Source organism: Dipodomys merriami, unplaced genomic scaffold (genome assembly GCF_024711535.1).
Source record: "Dipodomys merriami isolate MVZ:Mamm:240054 unplaced genomic scaffold, mDipMer1.0.p SCAF_15, whole genome shotgun sequence".
Taxonomy (NCBI): domain Eukaryota; kingdom Metazoa; phylum Chordata; class Mammalia; order Rodentia; family Heteromyidae; genus Dipodomys; species Dipodomys merriami.
The window spans coordinates 32,803,338-32,824,399 of record NW_027202826.1 but is presented as its reverse complement, the minus strand read 5'-3'; the positions used below and the strand labels follow the sequence as shown (position 1 = coordinate 32,824,399).

Here is a 21,062-nt window from a genome sequence, read left to right as displayed (position 1 = left end):
CAATTAACCAACAAAAAGCTAGAATGGCGCTGTTGTTCAAAGTGGTAGAGTACTAGCCTTGCACGCAAAAGCTCAGGGACAGCACCCAGGCCCTAATTTCAAGCCCTGGGACCAGCACAAATCAAGCAAAACAGGTCAGGCCAACTCTATCTGTACTGTTAGTAAAGGACACTGCTAGAGAGAATGAGCTGTTTTGATATCCTTTAATCCTGTTTTTATATTTCAATATCTGGTTTTGTTTAAAACAGAGACAGCTCTGGCAAAACAAGTCAAGACTACTTATGAATGTCCCTGGAAATCTGTAAGCCCCCTGGGCTCAACAGGGGTCTGCCCCCCTGGGCAGCCCATGTGTGTTGGGGACCACCCATCCTTCTCAACTCAGCGACCACTTGCTCAGTGCTCTGGAAGGCAGAAAATTGACCCATTTTGGTCAAGTGAGATGACTATGTTCTTTTGTTATGTATTATGGAAAAGTACTTTGTGATCCTTCAAATCCATAAACACTAAAGACTAAAACATATAAATATTAGGAGAGAGCATAGCCATAGGGCAAAAATCATAATCCACTCACATAATTAATTTCTGGGGAAAATGAATTGGAAAGTTCATCTTTCCAAGAGTTGGTCTCTTAAGGCGGCTCAATCAGTTAAACATTACATCAAGTTTGAAATAAGCACCTGGTGTTTTTTTTTCTGTACTTTTAAGAGCAGTGAAGCTGGGTGCCAGTGGCTCATGCCTATAATCCTCACTACTCAGGAGGCTGAGATCTGAGGATTGCAGTTCAAAGCCAGCCCGGGCAGAAAAGTCTGTGAGTCTCTTATCTCCAATAAACTACAAAAAAAAAAAAAAAAGGCCGGAAGTGAATCAGTGGCTCAAGTGGTAGAGTGCTAGCCTTGAGCAAAAAAGAATGAAAGTGTTAGTCCCTGAGTTCAAGCCCCAATATATATATAGAGAGAAGAGAGAGATAGAGAGAAGAGAGAGATCAACCTTTGGACCAAACAGACTTGGCCATTATCAAAAACTTACATGTGCTAGAAGCTGGGCACTGATAGCTCATGCCTGTAATCCTAACTACTCAGGAGGCTGAGATCTGAGGATCATGGTTCACTGCCAGCCTGGGCAGGAAAGTCTTTTGAGACTCATCTCCAGTTAATCACCAGAAAACTGGAAGTGGCACTATTGCTCAAACTGGTAGAACGCTAGCCTTGAGCAAAAAAACTCAGGGACAGCTCCAAGGTGTTGAGTTCAAGGCCTGAGACTGACCAAAAAGAATTACTTGTGCTAGGAATAAGCTCCCCAATAGTTTCCTGTTCTCAACTGGGTAAAGGCAGAGTAAATGTTCCTCTTTTTACTAAGGAAAATATGTCCATGTGTGTTCGTGTTCAATGCCAGAAATACTTGGCAGTCTTTGTTCTTTGGCTGATATCAAATTAAGAGTCTACATATTTATTTGAAGTTAAGATCTTTGGAATGTAAGCCTGAATGTATTTCTGTGTGAGTGTGTGTGTGTATGTGTGTGTCTGTGTGTCTGCGTGTGTCTGTGTGTGTGCATGATAGTAGAGCTTGAACTCAGGACCACAGAACTTTTCTCTCAATGCTGGTGATCTATCATTTAAGGTACAAGTCTAGTCCTGGATTTTTGTCGGTTAATTGGAGATAAGAGTCTCCCAGACTTCCCTGCCCAGGCTGGCTTCAAACTATGATCTCAGCCTCCTAAGTAGTTAGGATAATAGGTGTGAACATCTGACTGTTTTTTATTTCTGCTAGAACATGGAACTATTTTTCCCTCCATATGAGGGCTGAACTCCAGACTATGCACTATGACATATGGGACAGTATATCCCAGGAGACTTTAAGAAGTCACCTCAAAATAATTACACATTGACTTTTAGATGTGCTTTTGTACTATAGCATGATTTTCCAAACTCACATGACTTTAAATGAAGTTAATCTACTTAAAAGTTTTAGTTATTCTGTATCTCCTTTTTTTAGAGTACAAATAACCAATGGAATATTGATTTTAATTCTATTATTTTTCTATCTTTTTAAGTATACAAGTTACAATGATTAAATTTTCATATTTAGAAATGAGAGCTAACAGTTAGTCTTATTGTAATAAAGGTTTACTTTGTATGTGTGTGGGCGGATGTGCTGGTACTGAGGCTTGAACTCAGGGCCCAGGAGCTATCTCTGAACATTTTTGCCCAAGGCTTATGCTGTGCCACTTGACCACAGCTCCACTTCTGGCTTTTTGGTGGTTCATTGGAGATAAAGGTCTCATGGCCTTTCCTGCCTGGGCTGGCTTTGAACCTCTATCCTTAGATCTCAGCCTCTTAAGTACCTAGGATTACAGGCAGGAGCCACAAGTGCCTGCCACTTGTTTCACTCTTCAGAATGTTTTTAGTGCCCTAGATGAGTCATAATAACATAATAACTCATAACAACATTCTCAATTATAAAGCATGAAGGAATTACACAGACCAAATTTCAAGGTTTTTTCCCCAAGCCCTAAGAACTTGGAATTTACATAGTCTTTCATATAAAAATAAGAGTAGGACAGCTGAGTATCAAAGCCCATGACTATAATCCTAGCTACTCAAGATGCTGAGATATGAGGATCATGGTTCAAAGCCAGTCTGGGCAAGAAAGCCCATGAGCCTCCTATCTCCAGTTAATCACCAAAAAGCTAGAAGAATGGTAGAGTTCTAGCCTTGAGCAAAGAAGTTCAGGGGTAGTACTGAGGCCCTGAGTTCAAGCCCCAAAATCTGCATTAAAAAAAAAAAGGAGGCAGAACCAGCCCATAACTGCCAGACAAGCACTTGACTGCACAGTATTTCCTAAGTCACACTGGGTGTGTTTACAGTGAATTTTGAAGACATATTAAATTATGTTTGGTTGAATTAAATCTGGGAGGAAGGAGGTCCTTTTTATAAAAAAAAAAAAAAAGCTGTTTTCACAATGTATAGCTCTGTAGAAACAGGGTGGACTGTACAAAAGGAACCCATGTCCTTGTTCCGACATGCTGATTGTCAGAAGTGGGAACTCAATTTTCTGTGTGTGTGTGTGTGTGTGTGTGTGTGTGTGTGTGTGTGTGTGTGTGTGTGTGTGTGTGTGTGTGTGTGTGTGTGTGTGTGTGTGTGTGTCTGTCTGTCTGTCTGTATGTCTGTCTGTCTGTCTGTCTGTCTGGGCCTGGACGCTGTCCCTGAGCTCTTTAGCTCAAGGCCAGCACTCTACCACTTGAGCCACAGCACCACTTTCAGTTTTCTGGTGGTTTATTGGAGATAAGAGTCTCACAGACTTTCCTGCCTAGGCCGGCTTAGAACCACAATCTTCAGATCTCAGCTTCTTGAGTAAGCTGGGATTACAGGCATGAACCACCAGCGCTCAGCTGGAACTTGATTTTCTAAAGCAAGTTCTCTTCCCTTCTCCTCCTCCCCCTCCTCCCTTCCCCTTTTCCTCCTTCTCCTCCTTCCTGTCCTCCCTCTTCCCCCCCCTCCCCCTCCCTCTTTCTCTCCCCTCTCCCTCCTCCCCAGCTAGGGAAGATCCTACGGGCCCCTTTCATGAAGTTTGTGGCCCATGCTGCCTCCTTCATCATCTTCCTGGGGCTCCTCGTGTTTAACGCCTCTGACAGGTTCGAGGGCATCGCCACACCACCCAATGTCACCGTCATCGATTTCCCCAGGCAGATCTTCAGAGTGAAAACCACCCAGTTTACATGGACCGAGATGCTCATCATGGTCTGGGTTCTGGGTAAGCCTTCTGTTTTAAGTACTCTTATTTCTACCAAGAAAAAAAAAAGTAACACTACATTCATGATTGCCATTTTCTCTCTTTTCTTTTCTTTTTTGGCAGTACTGAGGTTTGAACTCAGGGCCTTGTACTTACTAAGCAGGTGCTCTACTGCTTGAGCCATGCCTCCACATCTTTTTGCTCTGATTTTTTTGGTTGGTCATGAGGCTTGAACTCTGGGACTGAGTGCTGTCCCTGAGCTCTTTGGCTCAAGGTACTTTCAGCCACAAAGTCTCTTAGGGTTTTCTGATGGTTAATTGGAGATAATAGTCTCCCCTTTCCTGCCCAGACTGGCTTTGAATCATATCCTCAGATCTCAGCTCCTGAGTAGCTAGGATTACAGGTATGAGCCATCAGTGCCCAGCTTGCTCTGATTTTTTTTTTTTTTGTCAGTCATGAGGCCTGAACTCTGAACCTGGGATCTGTCCCTCAGCTCTTCAGCTTAGGGCTAGCGCTCTACCACTTGAGCCACAGCGCCACTTCTGGTTTTTTCTGCTTATGTGGTGTTGAGGAATCAAACCTAGGGCCTCATGCATGCAAGGCAAGTGCTCTACCACTGAGCCACCTTCCCAGCCTTCCCACATGTCCCAGCCTGGACCTCATTTATCCTGTTTCCCCCTTGTAGCTGAGATGACAGGCCCATGCACTGTCCCCAGCTTTTATTGATTTTCTTTTTTTGTCCCCACTGATCACAAACCTCTGGATCCCCCTGCCCTTTGCCTCATGTGTTGCTGGGATTACAAGCATGAGCTACTACTTCTGGCTGTCATTTTCTACTAAAAGTGTTATTTCTTATTTCTTACATAGTGAAAAAAATCACCAGTGTGAGAAAAGTTCGATAGCAAAATTATTGAACAACTTGGGAGCTACATAATGCTAAAAAATACTTTATACTAAGTAAAAATGTATTCACATGAGCCTGATGATAACATACCGTTTTTCAGTAAGCTAACTTCCATGATTGAACAAGGTATAAGGTTTTATCTATGATTCCCTGGGATGATCAATTCATTTATTTGAAATACCTGTAGGATTAACCAGTTGTCATAAACTGAAGACTCTTATATAAAAATTCTACATTTTTGAACATTGTGATATTTTTGTCTTCTTCTCCCCTGATGACATTGCTTTCAGTTACTCTGAAGTAGGGCTTTTTTTTTTTTCGGTCGGTCATGGGGCTTGGACTCTGGGCCTGGGCACTGTCCCTGAGCTCTTCAGCTCAAGGTAAGCGCTCTACCGCTTGAGCCACAACACCACTTCCGGTTTTCTAGTGTTTTATTGGAGATAAGAGTCTCATGGACTTTCCTGCCCAGGCTGACTTTGAACTGCGATCCTCAGATCTCAGCATCCTGTGTAGCTAGGATTACAGGCGTGAGCCACCAGCCCCTGGCTTGAAGTAGGGCTTTCTACTGGAAGATTTTTGTCTTTTTCAAATGATGTCTTTCACCATCAAAGCTTTGATGACTGGGAAACTGTTCTTGCCTAATTCTCTTAGGCTTTTCGTAGTGAAATGAAGTGATTTCTTCACTTTAAAGGATTATTTCTGTTCATGTCACTATGGTTTGATAATAAAACATTTTGTGTGTGTGTGTGTGTGTGTGTGTGTGTGTGTGTGCCAGTAGTAGGGCTTGAACTCAGAGCTTGAGTGTATTCTTCTTTAACTTTTAAACTCAGGGCTGGCACTCTACAACTTGAGTCACACCTCCACTTCGGGCCTTTTGCCGCTTAACTGGAAATAAGAGTCTTGAGGATTTTCCTTCCAGGCTGGCTTTGTAACTTAATCCTCAGACGGCAACCTCTTGAATAGCTAAGCTAAGATCATAAGTCTGAGCCACTGCCACCCATGCCTGGCAAAAACCATTTTTTTTAATTTTGTAATGATGCACGTTCTCCCCTATCCCTGAAAGACTTATAAAGAAAATCCTTGGGCTTAAGAACCTTCCTTAACTTCCCTTCTCTCCAGGGTCATCCATGTAGCCTAGTGGTTCTGTATTTCTTATGTGGGGAGAATGATTCTGAGTAGAGACCTCTTCCTTGTGATTCTGTTAGTGCCTGGCTAACAGTGCCAGGTCAGCTGGTGCTACATGGTTCCAGGTCCACTGTTTTCTGTATAAGATATGGCCAATGGAGACAAAATAACAGCTTCTCACCAGGCACTGTGGCTCATGCCTATAATCCTAGCTACACCAGAGGCTGAGATATGAAGATCCAGATTTGAAGCCACTCCAGGAAGAAAAGTCCATGAGACTCTTTTCTCCATGTAACCAACAAAATGCCAGAAGTGGAGGTGTGGCTCAAGTAATAGAGGGCCAGTCCTGAACACTAAACCTAAACAAGAGCTGACGACTTTGGGTTCAACTCCCAGCATCAGCATAGTAATAAGTAAATAAGCAAATAAAATAACGGCTAAGCTCTCATGGCTAAACCCGTACCCCCTGTATGTGCTGGGACAGGAATGATGTGGTCTGAGTGCAAGGAGCTGTGGCTAGAAGGCCCAAGGGAATACATCCTGCAGCTGTGGAATGTTCTAGACTTTGGGATGCTGTCTATCTTCATTGCCGCATTCACTGCCAGATTCCTCGCTTTCCTTCAGGCCACGAAAGCTCAGCAGTATGTGGACAGTTACATCCAGGAGAGTGATCTCAGTGAGGTCACGCTCCCACCAGAAATTCAGTATTTCACCTATGGTAAGTCGCTTGCCGTGGGGGCCTCTGATATTTCCAGGAGGGTGTTTGGGAAGGACATACCAATGAAGAACACATGAGTCCCCTGTACCCAGCTAGGGTATGTGCTATGACCCCCACAAGATAATTGAATTGCTCCTCATATTGAAACCTATATATACTATTCTCTTTTTTTAATGTTGTATTGTTATTATAAAGGTGACAGTTACATGAGTCAGGTCATGAATACATTTCTTTTTAGACAGTGTCACCCCCTCCTTTTCTTGCTCTCTCCCAGTTTTTCCCTTCCATTCCCTCCCATAAACTGTATAATTCATTTTCCACACCGTATCTAGTGAGCACCACTGCTGCATTTGTTCACCCTCTGTCCCTCCATTTCTGTGCTCTCCCCTTACCCTCCCAAAGACAGAAAAACAAACAAGACAGAAAAGGAAAAAAGAAGGGGCTGGGAAGGTGGCTCAATGGTAGAGCGCTTGCCTTGCATGCATGAGGCCCTGTGTTCGAGTCCTCAGCACCACATAAGCAGAAAGAAAAAAAGCCGGAAGTGGCGCTGTGGCTCAAGTGGTAGAGTGCTAGCTTTGAGCTGAAGAGCTGAAGGACAGCGCCCAGGTCCAGAGCTCAAGCCCATGACCGGACCGCCCCCCCCAAGAAAAAAAGAAAGAAAGAAAAGAAAAGGAAAAAGAAATGGCAACAAAGAAAAAAAAAATCTCTTGTTTCCAATTCCTGGAATTGATGTCGATAAATATTATTTTGTGTGGTCAGATGCTCATAGACATGGCACCTTCGTGATTTTATACTCCATTTTCAAAATTCCTTTTGCTCTCTCTTCTAGCCAGAGATAAATGGCTCCCCTCTGACCCCCAGATCATTTCTGAAGGTCTGTACGCCATCGCCGTTGTCCTCAGCTTCTCCCGGATTGCCTACATCCTTCCTGCCAATGAGAGCTTTGGCCCCTTGCAGATCTCCCTGGGAAGAACTGTAAAAGACATCTTCAAGTTCATGGTTCTCTTTATTATGGTGTTCCTGGCCTTTATGATCGGCATGTTCATACTTTATTCTTACTACCTTGGAGCCAAAGTAAATCCTGCTTTTACCACGTAAGTAAAACATCCTGTTTGGGGGTTGGTTGTTGTTTGTTTTTAACTAATACAATGTACTTTATTTTTTAAAAAATCCTTTATTTCTATTATAATGATGATGTACAAAGGGTCACAGTTACATATGTCAGGTAAAGAGTATATTTCTTTTTGGACAACGTCACCCTTTCCTTCGCTCTCTCCCAGTTTTCCCCCTCCCCACCCCCACCTACAAGTTCTATGGTTCATTTTCAACATAGTGTCCAGTGGTAAAACATCTTATTTGAGAGGTACAATGAAGACAAATTCTAGCAGGGCTAGAAAAAAAAAACAAAGGAAAATTTTCAACTATTTTTATAAAGATTTGGTTAGTTGGTAGGTTAGTTGGTTGGTGCCAGCACTGGGGCTTGAACTCAGAGCCTTGCACTCTGGCATGGATTTTTTGGCTCAAGGCTGACTCTCTACCACCTGAATCACACCTCCACTTTTTAAATATGTTTATAAGAGCAGATATCCATAAAGAAAGTGAGTACCTGCATGTGATTGGATGGCTTCACAGACCTATCTCTTTGAACTTCCTGATATTTGACCATAGAATTAATTAGGATTGGAGAAAGATCTCAAAGTCTTTTAAGAGTATGGGATAACAAATTTTGATTACTGGATGTCTTGTCCATTATATATGACATAGTGTTTACTCTCACTAAAATGAACACTATTCGTTCAAAAACAGGGCATGATCCTCAAGCCAGTGATTCAGGCCTGTAACCCTAGCTACTCAGAAAGCTAAAATCTGAAGATTATGGTTCAAAGCCAACCCGGGCGGGAAACTCTCTGAGAGTACCAAAAAAGTGGAGCTGTGGCTCAAGTGGTTAGTAGAGCACTAGCCTGGAGCAAAAAGCTCAGAGTAAGCACCTGTACCCTAAGTTCAAGCCCAGGACCAGCATGGGGTGAAGTGGGCGGGGGGGGGGGGGGGAGAGGGCGAGGGGGAAGGAGGAGGGAGGGTGGGGAAAGAAACCTCAGCTTTTATTTTAACATGCTGGTCACTGACCAGTTCAGGGATTGAATAAGTGTGAAGGAGAGCTAAATGTTTACAGGCCACTGCCAAGATGTTACACTGCCCTCCCTGATGATAAAAGTGAGATCCATCACCTCCCGCAAGTCTTCCTTGATTAAAGCTTTCATAATCACCATCCCTCTGAAGTTCTTCAGCATGAAGACATCCAGATTGTCATGGATATGGCACCCCTGTTTATTTCTTTAGTCCTTGTGGTAGAAAGTACATGAATCCTCCCTGTTCGCCCAGAAATCAAACCATTAGAAACTACTTACATGTTCAGTAAGTTCCCTGGACAGAAATATCGTGGGCAATATATCCAGCCCTTGCAGATATCAAAATTATTCTAGGGCTTGGAAGGTGGATCAGTGGTAGAGCACTTGCCTTGCATGCTCGAGGCCCTGGGTTCGATTCCTCAGCACCACATAAGCAAAAAAGAAAAAAGCCGGAAGTGGTGCTGTGGCTCAAATGGTAGAGTGCTAGCCTTGAGCTGAAAAGCTGAGGGACAGCGCCCAGGCCCAGAGTTCAGGCCCCACGACCGGACCCCCCCAAAAAAAAAGGAAAGAAAGAAAGAAAGAAGAAAAGGAAGAAAGAAATTATTCTAAAGCTAATTTGAAAATAGTTCATACATGGCTAGGTCTTACAGGTGGGGGAGATCTGAAACTCACTTTATTGGAATGAAGGAAAATAATCTATTTTGACTCATGGGGGAGATGGGGCGCCAACACTGAGCACCACGTCTGCCCTCTTCCTCCTCCTAACTCAATGGTAACTCATTTTCTGCATTTACTTCTTCTGCACTTTGTGTGTGTGTGTGAGTGTGTGTGTGTGTGTGTGTGTGTGTGTGTGTGTGTGTGTGTGTGTGTGTGTGTCAGTCCTGGGGCTTGAACTCAGGCCTGGGCACTGTCCCTGAACTTTTGTGCTCAAGGCTAGTCCTCTGCCATTTGAGCCACAGCTCCACTACCAGGGTTTTTGTTGTGGCAGGGGGAAGGATGGGGGAGTAGTTAACTGAAGATAAGGTTTTCATAAGTTTTTCTGCCCCAGGCTGGCTTTGAACCACAATCCTTAGATTTCAGCCTCCTGAGTAACTAGGATTATAGGTGTGAGCCATCAGCATCGCACACTTCTACACTTTTTGGGGGGAGTGTCCATGGGGTAGCGACATGAGGGCAGTGGAAAGAAAAAGGACTGAAAAGTCAGGCAAGCCAGGGTTTTAATGCATTCTCTGCTATTTTTCTAGCTGTGCTTTTTGCTTCAGTTACTGAGCATTTCTCGGTGTCATTTTCCTCATTTTAAAAATAAGCACCACAGGTTTAAATGAGGCCATTGTGAGGATTATGTAAGGGGAGGTATACACAGATCTTGCCCACAGTAGGAGCTCAGAACTTCCAGAGTCCTTTCCATTTTTACTGCTCCCCCTCCTCCCTGCACATCCACTCTACACAGACACAAAGAGATCAAGGCCAGGAAATTTACAGATGAGCAAGAGGAAGAGGCAGGAGAATGTTGTGAGGTGGTTAAATAAATGCAGAGGTAAGAGGGAAAAAGCTGCTATCAACATCCTCTAACATCACACATCAAATGTGTCAGAATAGAGAGTCAACCTATAGGAATAGGAATTCTTCTAGTCAACTCTTTTTCCCTGAGTCTAGCAGAAATTCTAGACCATAATAGATGTGTTGTTGGTACTGGCTGAGTAAGCCAGGCACCAGTGGCTCATGCCTGTAATCTTAGCTACTCAGAGACTCACATCTGAAGATCATGGGTAGAAGCCAGCCCAGGCAGAAAAATCTACGAAATTCTTATCTCCAATGAAGCAGCAAAAAGCCAAAAATGAAGTTGTGTCTCAGGTGGTAGAGTGCTAGCCTTGAGCCAAATGTTCAGAGACAGCACCCAGGCTCTGAATTCAAGCCCCAGGACTGGCACCAAAAAAAAAGAAAATTGAGTGAATGAATAAATGAATTAATATTTAATTTAATTTATTATCTGTAATGTTATTTAGAGTTTGTTGTTTAAAAAAAAGTTTTCAAAACAGTTTCCAGGGGTTGGTGAGGTATAGTTCAGATGGTAGAGCACTAGCCAGTGAACAAAAGCATCAAGTACCAAGTTCAAGTCCCGGTCTCAGATAAAAGTAAATAAATAAAATTTAAGAATAATTTCCATAAATTATTTTCTGGGGGAAAAGTTATTTTGTTCACTCTTCTTTGTGATGGAATGTCACCTCTAGGTCTTTTGGAAGATTATTTGCTGTGTTTGGAGATCAGTGATTACAACCTGGTAAAATAGCAAAATCAACCAAATACATTTGGTTACCACTAGTCATTTAACAGCAAAAGGAGTGGGTTATTGTATTGAGGACCTATATAATAACCTTAATGATGGAAAAAGTAAGAGATAGACTATATAAATTAAGGGAAAATAACCAGAATATCTCATTTCTGTTGCATCCATTTTTTTTCTGGTGAAGTATTTGTTTCTAGAGAGATAACATAGTCTATGTTCAGTATTCCTGGGTTCCACATTTTCATATTCAACCAATACTGTGTGTGTGTGCATGAACATGCTGTACTGGGGCTTGAACTCAGGGCCTGGGCAATGTTCCTTAACTTTTTCACTCAAGGATGGTGATCTACCACTTGAGACACAGAACAGTTTCTGGCTTTTCTGAGTAGTTCATTGGAGATAAGAGTTTCACAGACTTACCTGCCTAAGATGGTTTTGAACCACAATCCTCAGTCTCAGCCTCTTGAGTAGATAGGATTCCAGGTGTGAAGCTGGCAGCAACTTTTATACATAAGGAAGAATATGCATATTTGTTGCCCCCTTCCTTATTCAAATGATGTAACAGTTCACCCTTGCTGCATTTCATGTTCACCTAATATCTCTGATACCATTTTATATTAGACAATGGTTGGATAGCATCTTGCTATCTGAATATACCAGAATTGTTTAGTCTGCTCCCTGCATGTTGACATTGTTTATATTCTAACAAATTACTTCTTTACAAATGATGTCACAGAGACCATACTTCATAGAGACTTTGTGAAGTGTGTATATCATTTTAATTCTTGCAATGTTTGACTTCAGAAACCCTGATTTAAATTTCTGAACCACCTACAAAATCAAATCCCAAACGTTCATATCACAAGTAGTATGATATGACTTTGACTCTGCCCTGCTAAGTGAGTGAACTAGTACTTGATGATAACTTCAGAAAGTCTAGTTATCAACACCAGTTTCTGAAAACCTAAGCCCGTTATTTCTATTAATATCATAACAGGCCCAGTAGCTCACATTCTCACATCTGTAATCCTTGCTACTACTCAGAAGGCAGAAATCTGAAGGATAATTGTTTGAAGCCAGCCCAAATAGAAATGTCTGAGAGATTCCATCTCTCAAACAGGGCTGGAGGTGTGATTCAAGTGGTAGAGCACCAACTGAGCAAAAGCAAAGCCAGAGTTCAAACCCTAGTATCTTCAAATATATATCATATTATGTTATTAATTCTGTTATGATATATCTTAGAATTTTTACTAGAAGTAATTGTTAATTTGTTATGAATATATTTTATTGGTGCTTTACATCAGTATAGGATCAAACCGGAAATTGTTTTTACTTTTGGCTTTTTAGTTGCTGAAAAACCATTAAATTACTGTATGTCTTCTGTTTTTTTCAACAGTGTAGAAGAAAGTTTCAAGACTTTATTTTGGTCCATCTTTGGGTTGTCAGAAGTGACTTCTGTTGTTCTTAAATATGATCACAAATTCATAGAGAATATTGGATATGTTCTTTATGGAATATACAATGTAACTATGGTAGTCGTTTTGCTCAACATGCTCATTGCTATGATTAACAGCTCATATCAAGAAATTGAGGTAAGTGTGTTTGCCCCTCATGGCATCATTCCTCATCACCCAGTGCTGATGGCAGATGACAGCAGACTCCCCTGATCCAGCCTCAGCTTCTGTAACAAGTGGCAGATATCCAAGCAGAGAGGCTTCCCCTGTCCTTCTACCTGGATAGGTAGTCATACTCCTAGTTCTTTCTGGAGCAGAGCAGGGAGCCCATGACTTTACTGTCACTCTGGCAATATCACAGGCAGAAGTTTCATGATTACTGGTTAGAAATATTGCCCATGGGGAAATTGTTGCTTCCTAGGTTAGAAAGCTAGCCATTATTCCTGGTATAAAAATTGCAGATGTCTGGCAAAAATGGTTGATATTCTCTCTCTCTCTCTCTCTCTCTCTCTCTCTCTCTCTCTCTCTCTCTCTCTCTCTCTCTCTCTCTCTCTCTCTCTCTCTCTCTCTCTCTCTCTCTCTCTCTGTCTTTGGGGGGAAGGCTACTGGTACTGGTTTGAACTCAGGACCTGGGAACTGTTCTTTGCTTTGTGTCTAGCACTCTACCACCTGAGCCACAGCTCACACTTCTGGCTTTTTGCTGGTTAATGAGACATAAGATTCTCATGGACTTTCCTCCCAGGCTGGCTTTGAACCTTTTTTGTGTGTGTGTGAAAATACTGTACAGAGGGGTTACAATTACATGGGCAAGATAATGAGTGCATTTCTTATCAAGCATTGTAGCCTCCTCCTTTGGTTCCCATTCCCATCCCTTCCCATCCTCTCCCCCCACCCCCCACCCAATCCTCCTCCACCTCCCCCCCTACCCGCCCCCCCCTGCACCAAAATCAAATACAGTGAAAGCAGGGGTTTTACCGTGGGGGAGGGACATACAAAGCAGCAAAGAAATAATCTTATAACTGTGTTAGAAACAATCTCATGAAAGAAAAAGATTTGAATACATATCTTAGGGTTCATTTCCCTAACATCACCTTATCTAATCTTTTCTGCTTGACTCAGACATATACTAGATATTGCAAATAAGGTAAACCATGGGACCTGTGTTTCTTTGGGCTTGACTTACTTCACTTAATATAATTTTTTCCAAGTCTTTCCATTTCCTAACAAATGGGGCAATGTCATTCTTTCTGATGGAGGCATAGAATTCCATTGTGTATATATACCACATTTTCTTGATCCATTCATCTACTGAGGGGCATCTGGGTTGGTTCCATATAGCCACAGTAAATAATGCTGCAATAAACATAGTCATGCTGGTAGCTTTAGTGTGGTCTTGTTTGTAAACATTTGGGTAAATGCTCAAAAGTGGGATTGCTGGGTCATAGGGGAGATCTGTGTGGAGTCTTTTTTTTGGGGGGGGGGTCCCGTCATGGGGCCTGAACTCTGGGCCTGGGCGCTGTCCCTCAGCTCTTCAGCTCAAGGCTAGCACTCTACCACTTGAGCCACAGCGCCACTTCCAGCTTTTTTCTTTTTGCTTATGTGGTGCTGAGGAATCGAACCCAGGGTCTCAGGCATGCAAGGCAAGCGCTCTACCACTGAGCCACCTTCCCAGCTCCTATGTAGAGTCTTTTGAGGAACCTCCATACTACTTTCCAAGTTTACACTCTCACCAACAATGCAGTAAGGTTCTGTCCACATCCCCTCCAGCATCTGTTGTTTTTAGAGTTCTTGATTTTAGCCATTCTAACTGGGGTGAGGTGATATCTCAATGTTGTTTTGATTTGCATTTCTTTTATGGCTAGAGAGGTTGAGCATTTCTTCATGTGTCTATTGGCCATCCTTCTTTCCTCTTCAGAGAAGTTTCTCTTTAAGTCTTTAGCCCACTTATTTATTGGGCAGTTGTTTCTTTGAAGATTTGTTGTTGGGGGATTTAATTTTTTTAAATTCCAGGTATATTTTAGGTATGAGATCCTTGTCTGTTATATGGCTAGTGAAGATCTTCTCCCAATCTGTGGGCTTTCTATTGATCTTGCTAGCTATGTGCTTTGCCATGCAGAAGCTCTGCAATTTCATGCAATCCCATTTGTCCAACCTTTCTTTAATTTGTTGTGTTTCTGGGTCTCTATTAATAAAATTTTGGCCTGTGCCAAGGAGACCTAGGGTTTCTCCTATTCCATCCTGTAATGTTTTCAGAGTGTCTGCTTTGACTCCAAGGTCTTTGATCCATTTGGAGTTGATTCTGGTGCAAGGTGATATATAAGGATCTAGCTTTAGTTTTCTACAAGTAGTTAACCAATTTTGCCTGCACAATTTACTGAAGAGGCTGTCTTTCTTCCATTCTATATTTTTAGCTCCCTTATCGAAGATTAGGTGGCTATAGGTCTGTAGGTTCATTTCTGGGTTTTCAATTCTATTCCATTGGTCCTGAGGTCTGTTCTTGTGCCAGTACCAAGCTATTTTGATTACTATGGCTTTATAGTAGAGTTTGAAATGTGGTATTGATATTCTTTCAGCAGTGTTCTTTCTGTTGAGGATCATTTTTGCTATTCGGGGTCTTTTATTGTTCCATATGAATTTTTGGATTGCTTTTTCTATTTCCTTGAAGAATGAGGTTGGAATTTTGATAGGTATCGCATTGAATTTGTAGATAGCCTTGGGAAGTATTGCCATTTTCATGATGTTGATCTTTCCAATCCAGGAGCATGGGAGTTTTTGCCACTTTCTAAGTTCTGTTTTGATTTCTTTTTTCAAGTTTTTAAAGTTTTCATCATAGAGGTCCTTCACTTCTTTGGTTAAATTAATTCCTAGGTATTTCATTTTTTGTGGGGCTATTACAAATGGAGTTGCTTTCCCAATTTCAGCCACACTTTTCTCATTATTGACATACAGAAATTGCTTTGAACCTTTATCCTCAAATCTCAGCCTCCTGAGTGCTGGGATTACAGGGGTGAACCATGAGTTTGGTTGATGCCTTCCATCCAATCAGAATCCTCAGTATTTTAGAATTTGACTTTAGTAATGTGGCTTGGTTTAAGCCACATTCTTTATTGCTGTGTGTATTTCCTTATGTCCTTTACCCAGTTGAGGGTTTAGTACATTCTTAGTGCTCTACTAGTTCATTAACTCTGCTAAATCTCAGTGTGTGTGTGTGTGTGTGTGTGTGTGTGTGTGTGTGTGAGAGAGAGAGAGAGAGAGAGAGAGAGAGAGAGAGAGAGAGAGTTACAGCCTCATGATACATCATCCTCCAAGCAGAATCTATGTTCTGTAACAATGGAAACTCTAGTATTGATACTCCCTCTCCCTTTCCCCACTCCTTCTCTCTTTTCCTCTCCCTCTCTCCTTCTCTCCTCCCCCTGCACTTCCTCAGTCAGTTGGGATAATTAAGCCCAGCACTGTGGGTGTGGCTAAGGACAGATGAGAATGCAAAGATGGCTCGATCCCACTGGAGAACTCATGTGACATATGAGGACAAGTGGCAGAAACATAAACTCCAAAGCAGTTAACCTAAATGCTACCCTTTCCTTTGTGCTCAGAGTATAACCTGCCATGTCTTCTCCCCAGCTTGAATGTGTCTTGGGACAGAGGGGTATACAGTAGAGAACTCACATGAAGCCTGGAGAGTTGGAGAGGGAAAAGATGGAGGCAGGAATTAATCATTATTTTTGTGCCAGTACAGGAGCTTGAACTCAGGGCTGCAAACACTCCCTTGACTTTTACACTCAAAGCTGGTGCCTTGAGCCACAGCTCCATTTCTGGTATTTTGGAGATTAATTGGAGATAAGAGTCTCATGGACTTTGCTGTCTTTGAATGGAGATCCTCAGATCTCAGCCTCTGAGGAGCTAGGATTACAGGCCTGAGCTACCAGCACTTGGCTAGGAATTAGTATTTTGGTATTTATTTGACCCCGGATTTTTCTTGTCTTTTTACTTGGTCTTTGGGTAGTGAGTAGGAAATTCTGGGTAGATTTTAGTGGATATCATTACAGGGGTATGGTGGAGAAAAAAACTGCATGTGCATCATAGAAGTGACCTCAGGAGCCAGGCACTGGTAGCACAAGCCTGTAATCCTTGCTACTCATGAGGCTAAGATCTGAGGACTGCAGTTTGAAGCCTGCCAGGACAAGAAAGACTGAGATTCTTATTTCCAATTAACCAGCAAACAGCCAGAAGTAGAGCTGCAGCTCAAGTGGTAGAGTGTTAACCTCGGGCAAAAAAGCTAAGTGAGAGCACCCAGGTCCTGAATTCAAGCCAGAGAACTGGTACGTGTGCTCATGCACGTGCAGGTGTGTGCATGCACACACACACACACAAAATAAAAGAAGTGATAGCATGTTATATTGGCATATAGGCAGCATATGCAGTTCAATGTGCATACATTACTTATGTAAAAATTAACTTAAAAGAAAAAACTAACTTTAAATCAGTTCTTAGGTTTTAAAACCAGATGTCCTAGTAATCAACCTAAGTTCTTACAATGAATCCTTTATCTTTTTTGTAATTCAGGATGACAGTGACGTAGAATGGAAGTTTGCTCGTTCAAAGCTCTGGTTATCCTATTTTGACGATGGAAAAACCTTACCTCCACCCTTCAGTCTGGTCCCTAGTCCCAAATCTTTTGTGTATTTCATCATGAGGATCATGAACTTTTCCAAATGCAGAAGGAGAAGGCTACAGAAGGATCTGGAAATGGGAATGGGTAACTCAAAGTCAAGGGTAGGCATTGAAAACTCACCAAGACTTTAACATATGACTTGCTTTGTTTCTTCCTCCTTGTCTTTTAATGTTTGTTTATAATTTCCAAGGGTGAACTTAGAAGAAGTTAACAATTAACTGTCCAATCCATGAGCGCATAGACTAATACTTAATACTTCTATCAAAAAGTCACTTAGTCTATGCCCTGCTTTTGGTCAGAAATTCCTGTAAACTGCTAGATCAAAAGCAAACAGAAAGTGTCCATAACTTGTTTAACAGAAAAGTTATTCTGGGAAACACTGTGTTTTTGTGTGTTCTGTGCTTCTCAGCTGTTATTCTGAAGTGGAATATTTTGAACTCTTTCCCTTGGTATATGTATGGTTTTGCCACACCAAGGTCTTTTCTTTTCTTTTTTGTAGGGACCTTTTCCTGGGTTTATCTTTCTTCCTTTACTATCATAAAATAGATACAGGCCTCACATCCTCACAGGGCTGTAAATACCCATTTTATAAATATTCCTGTATGGTTTATCCTAGGGCTATACCGATTGAGTCAGGTATTAATTTTAACAAAGAAGGTAAGTTTCCTGTCGCACTTCACTAGCATGAGCTTAGTTTACATAAATAGAATTAGTTAACAGAATCCAGGTTCCAGTGGCTCCCACCCCTAATCTCAGAAGGCTGAGATCTAAGGTTGGAGGTTTGATGCTAGCCCTGGTAGAAAAGTCAATGAGACTCTTATCTCCAATGAAATAGCAAAAAGTAAGAAATGGAGATGTGGCTCAAGTGGTAGAGCACCAGACTTAGATCAGAAAATCTAAGGGAGAGTGCAGTGTGCTGAGTTCAAGCTCCAGTAAGGCGTGCGCGCGTGCGTGCGCGCGCGCACACACACACACACACACACACACACACACACACACAAAATGACATTTTACATAGAGCTGTTTAAATCTCTTTGGGCCTCTTTTTTTCCCTTTATTTCTCCCTCCCTTCTTTTTTCTCACTTTCTTAATAGATGATATATAGGCAGATAGATAGACAGACAGACAGACAGATATATAGATAGATAGATAGATAGATAGATAGATAGATAGATAGATAGATAGATAGATAGATAGATAGATATTGTCTATCCATATCTTTTTTCTCTTTTTTCTTTCCCCTTCTCTTCTTTCACTTGCCTCTCTTTCTCTCTGCCTGTCTGTCGGTCTATCCTGATCTCTTCTGTCTTTCCTTTCATTCCTTCTTTTCTTTGTCATGATCTTCCTAAGTTGCCAAGGCTGGTCTCCAATTTATGGTTTTCCAACCTTAGCCTCTCCAGTCTCTGACTTTCTAGGCCTGTGCCACTACACCTGGCTAAACTTCTTTAATCTTATTCATAGTCATATAGACCATCTCCAATGTCAAATTTAGTTTAAAAAAAAAATGTTGAAGCTGGGCGCTGGTGGCTCACACCTAGCTACTCAGTGGGCTGAGAGACCTGAGAATCGAGGTTCAAAGCCAGCCCGGACAGGAAAGTCCTTGAGACTCTTTTTTTTTTATTTCTTACAAAATTTTTTTTTAATTTAAAATTTTATTTTATTTTATTTGAGAACATACTGTACAGAGGGGTTACATTTCCAATAAACCACTAGAAAAGCGCAAGTGGCGCTATGGCTCAAGTAGTAGAGCTCTAGCCTTGAGCTGAAGAACTGCGGGACAGCGCCCAGGCCCAGAGTTCAAGCCCCACAACCGACACACACACACAAAAAAATGTTGGAGGATTTCTGGTTTCCTGGCTTCTTGTTGTTTGGAGGGAGAATGGGCCTTAGACATTTCCCACTAACCTGTACATGTATTTCAATCAGCCATCAGGTCCTGACCTCTAGTGGCCAATAGGAAAATTTCACTCTCAGCTAAGGGTTTTCTCCAATCATACTAAAGGAATTCCTTCCTATCAGAGCCTCTTGATTCCTCTCCAATATCCCACACCTTCCTGCATCGACTTGGCCGGGATTGGGGGGTTGGGGGAGTGAACATATCTTTTTGAACAAGAAGTCCTGCTTTTGAACCACACCTTGTAGATGGCTTCTTGTCCACGAAGAAGAGGTCCTGTGCATACCCATGAATAACAGACAGCGCCTTTGTGTTTCTCATGCTCAGTGCTCACACTCTAAGTCTTAAGAAGAGAAAAAGAGAAAAGAAAATGAAACATTCTCTAGCCTAATTTTCTCCAAAGTTGTGGTCCTGGCTCCATATAAGGTCAGATGTGCCAAGTGGCAATGGCTCACACTTGTAATCCTTACTACTCAAGAGGCTAAGATCCGAGGATAGTGGTTCAAAGCCATCCCTAGCAGGAAAGTCTATGCATCTCTAATTAAACACCAAAAAGCTGGAAATGGAGGTGTGGCTCAAGTAGTAGAGTACCAGCCTTGAGCAGATAAAGCTAAGTAGGAGCATGAAACCCTGAGTTCAAGCCTCAGTGCCAGCCAGCATGCACAAGCACATGTGCATGAGCGCATGTGCACGCATACACACACACACACACACACACACACACACACACACATACACACACACGTCCTGTATACTGTAGGCTTTGCAAAGATGTGATATTTGTATAGTGTTTTTTTGCAAATCTTGGGGCTTGAACTCAGGGACTGGGTGCTGTCCCTGAGCTTCTTTTTGCTCAAGGCTAGCACTCTACCACTTGAGCCACAGCACCACTTCCATCCTTTTCTGTTTATGTGGTACTGAGGAATCAAACCCAGGGCTTCATGTGTGCTACACAAGCACTCTATCACTAAGCCAAATTCCTAGCCCTGGATTGATATTTTAGGACTGTAAAATACCAGCTAGCACCATCCTAACTCAGAGTGAATTTTTGCTAAGTCTAGGACAAAAACTCAGGCTCAAGAACAGATTAAACCACTTCAGGGAAACTTGTACTTTTAGATGCCATGAGGATATTTTGATGAATTTATCAGATTCACAGGAAAATTTGTCTTTAGTATTTTTCCACTTTTAAATATACATTATTAATGGACAGTTCTATGACAGTCCATCTTGCTAGCATTTTGACAAGTGTGACCATATTTTTCCCATTCAATTTCCCTTTGGAAAAACATTAAATCATTTGTAAAAACTTAGCTACCACACATGTTCCTCAGATTTGTTAACTTTAAAAAGGTTATCAAGGAAAATAGACTGTATTTCTAATTCCAAATAAATGTATTCTGATTTACTAGGTTAATTGTATTTTTTCCTAGTTAAACCTCTTCACTCAGTCTAACTCAAGAGTTTTTGAATCACACAGTTTCAACAGCATTCTCAACCAGCCAACACGCTATCAGGTAAGCATTCATTAGACAAATCTCTCTGAGAATCCGTGTGTGTGTGTGTGTGTGTGTGTGTGTGTGTGTGTGTGTGTGTGTGTGTGTGTGTGTGTGTGTGTGTGTGTGTGTGTGTGTGTGTGTGTAATGGGGTAGTCTTAAAATATACTAAAGGGATAGTACAGAACACAGAAAATAAGAAAATAGTATTCTTGTTCAGTCCTTTTTGAAAACGTTTTTTCATTGTAAAGATGATGTACAGAAGGATGAAGTACATTTCTTTTTGAACAGTCACCCCCCACTTCCCTCATTTTCTCCCAATTTTTCCCTCCTGAACACCCCCCCCTTCCTCAAGTTGTATAGTTCATTTTCAACATAGTGTCTAGTATCACTGCTGAATTAGTTCAGTCTTTGTCCCACCATTTCTGTGCTTTTCCTTCGTCCCCAAATCAGATAAACTTACATACAAGACAAAAGATACAGAAATCAAAAACAGAGACAAAGGGGAAAATGACAAAAGAAAAATAAACACAAAAAGTAAAATGAACAAAATAAAACCTCTCGTTTCACTTGGTGGAGTTCATTTTGATAAGCATCATGTCATATGATTATATGCACATGGCTACTGAGCCCTTGTGATCCTCTCCTAAGAATATG

General features: G+C 41.7%; 1 protein-coding gene across 6 annotated transcripts in view; it reads left to right on the top strand.

Annotated features, from left to right (window-relative positions):
* Trpc3 (transient receptor potential cation channel subfamily C member 3) overlaps window positions 1-21,062 on the top strand; it is a 70,503-nt gene that overhangs the window by 37,756 nt on the left and 11,685 nt on the right. For 4 of the 6 annotated variants that reach the window (XM_070022542.1, XM_070022539.1, XM_070022540.1 and 1 more), the window contains 6 exons: window positions 3,534-3,750; window positions 6,243-6,476; window positions 7,306-7,570; window positions 12,286-12,481; window positions 16,907-17,116; window positions 20,343-20,426. In XM_070022542.1, the coding sequence (XP_069878643.1) occupies window positions 3,534-3,750; window positions 6,243-6,476; window positions 7,306-7,570; window positions 12,286-12,481; window positions 16,907-17,116; window positions 20,343-20,426 (1,206 nt within the window). The remainder of the gene's footprint in view (window positions 1-3,533; window positions 3,751-6,242; window positions 6,477-7,305; window positions 7,571-12,285; window positions 12,482-16,906; window positions 17,117-20,342; window positions 20,427-21,062) is intronic. The other 2 variants (XM_070022543.1, XM_070022541.1) reach the window with 1 other exon arrangement.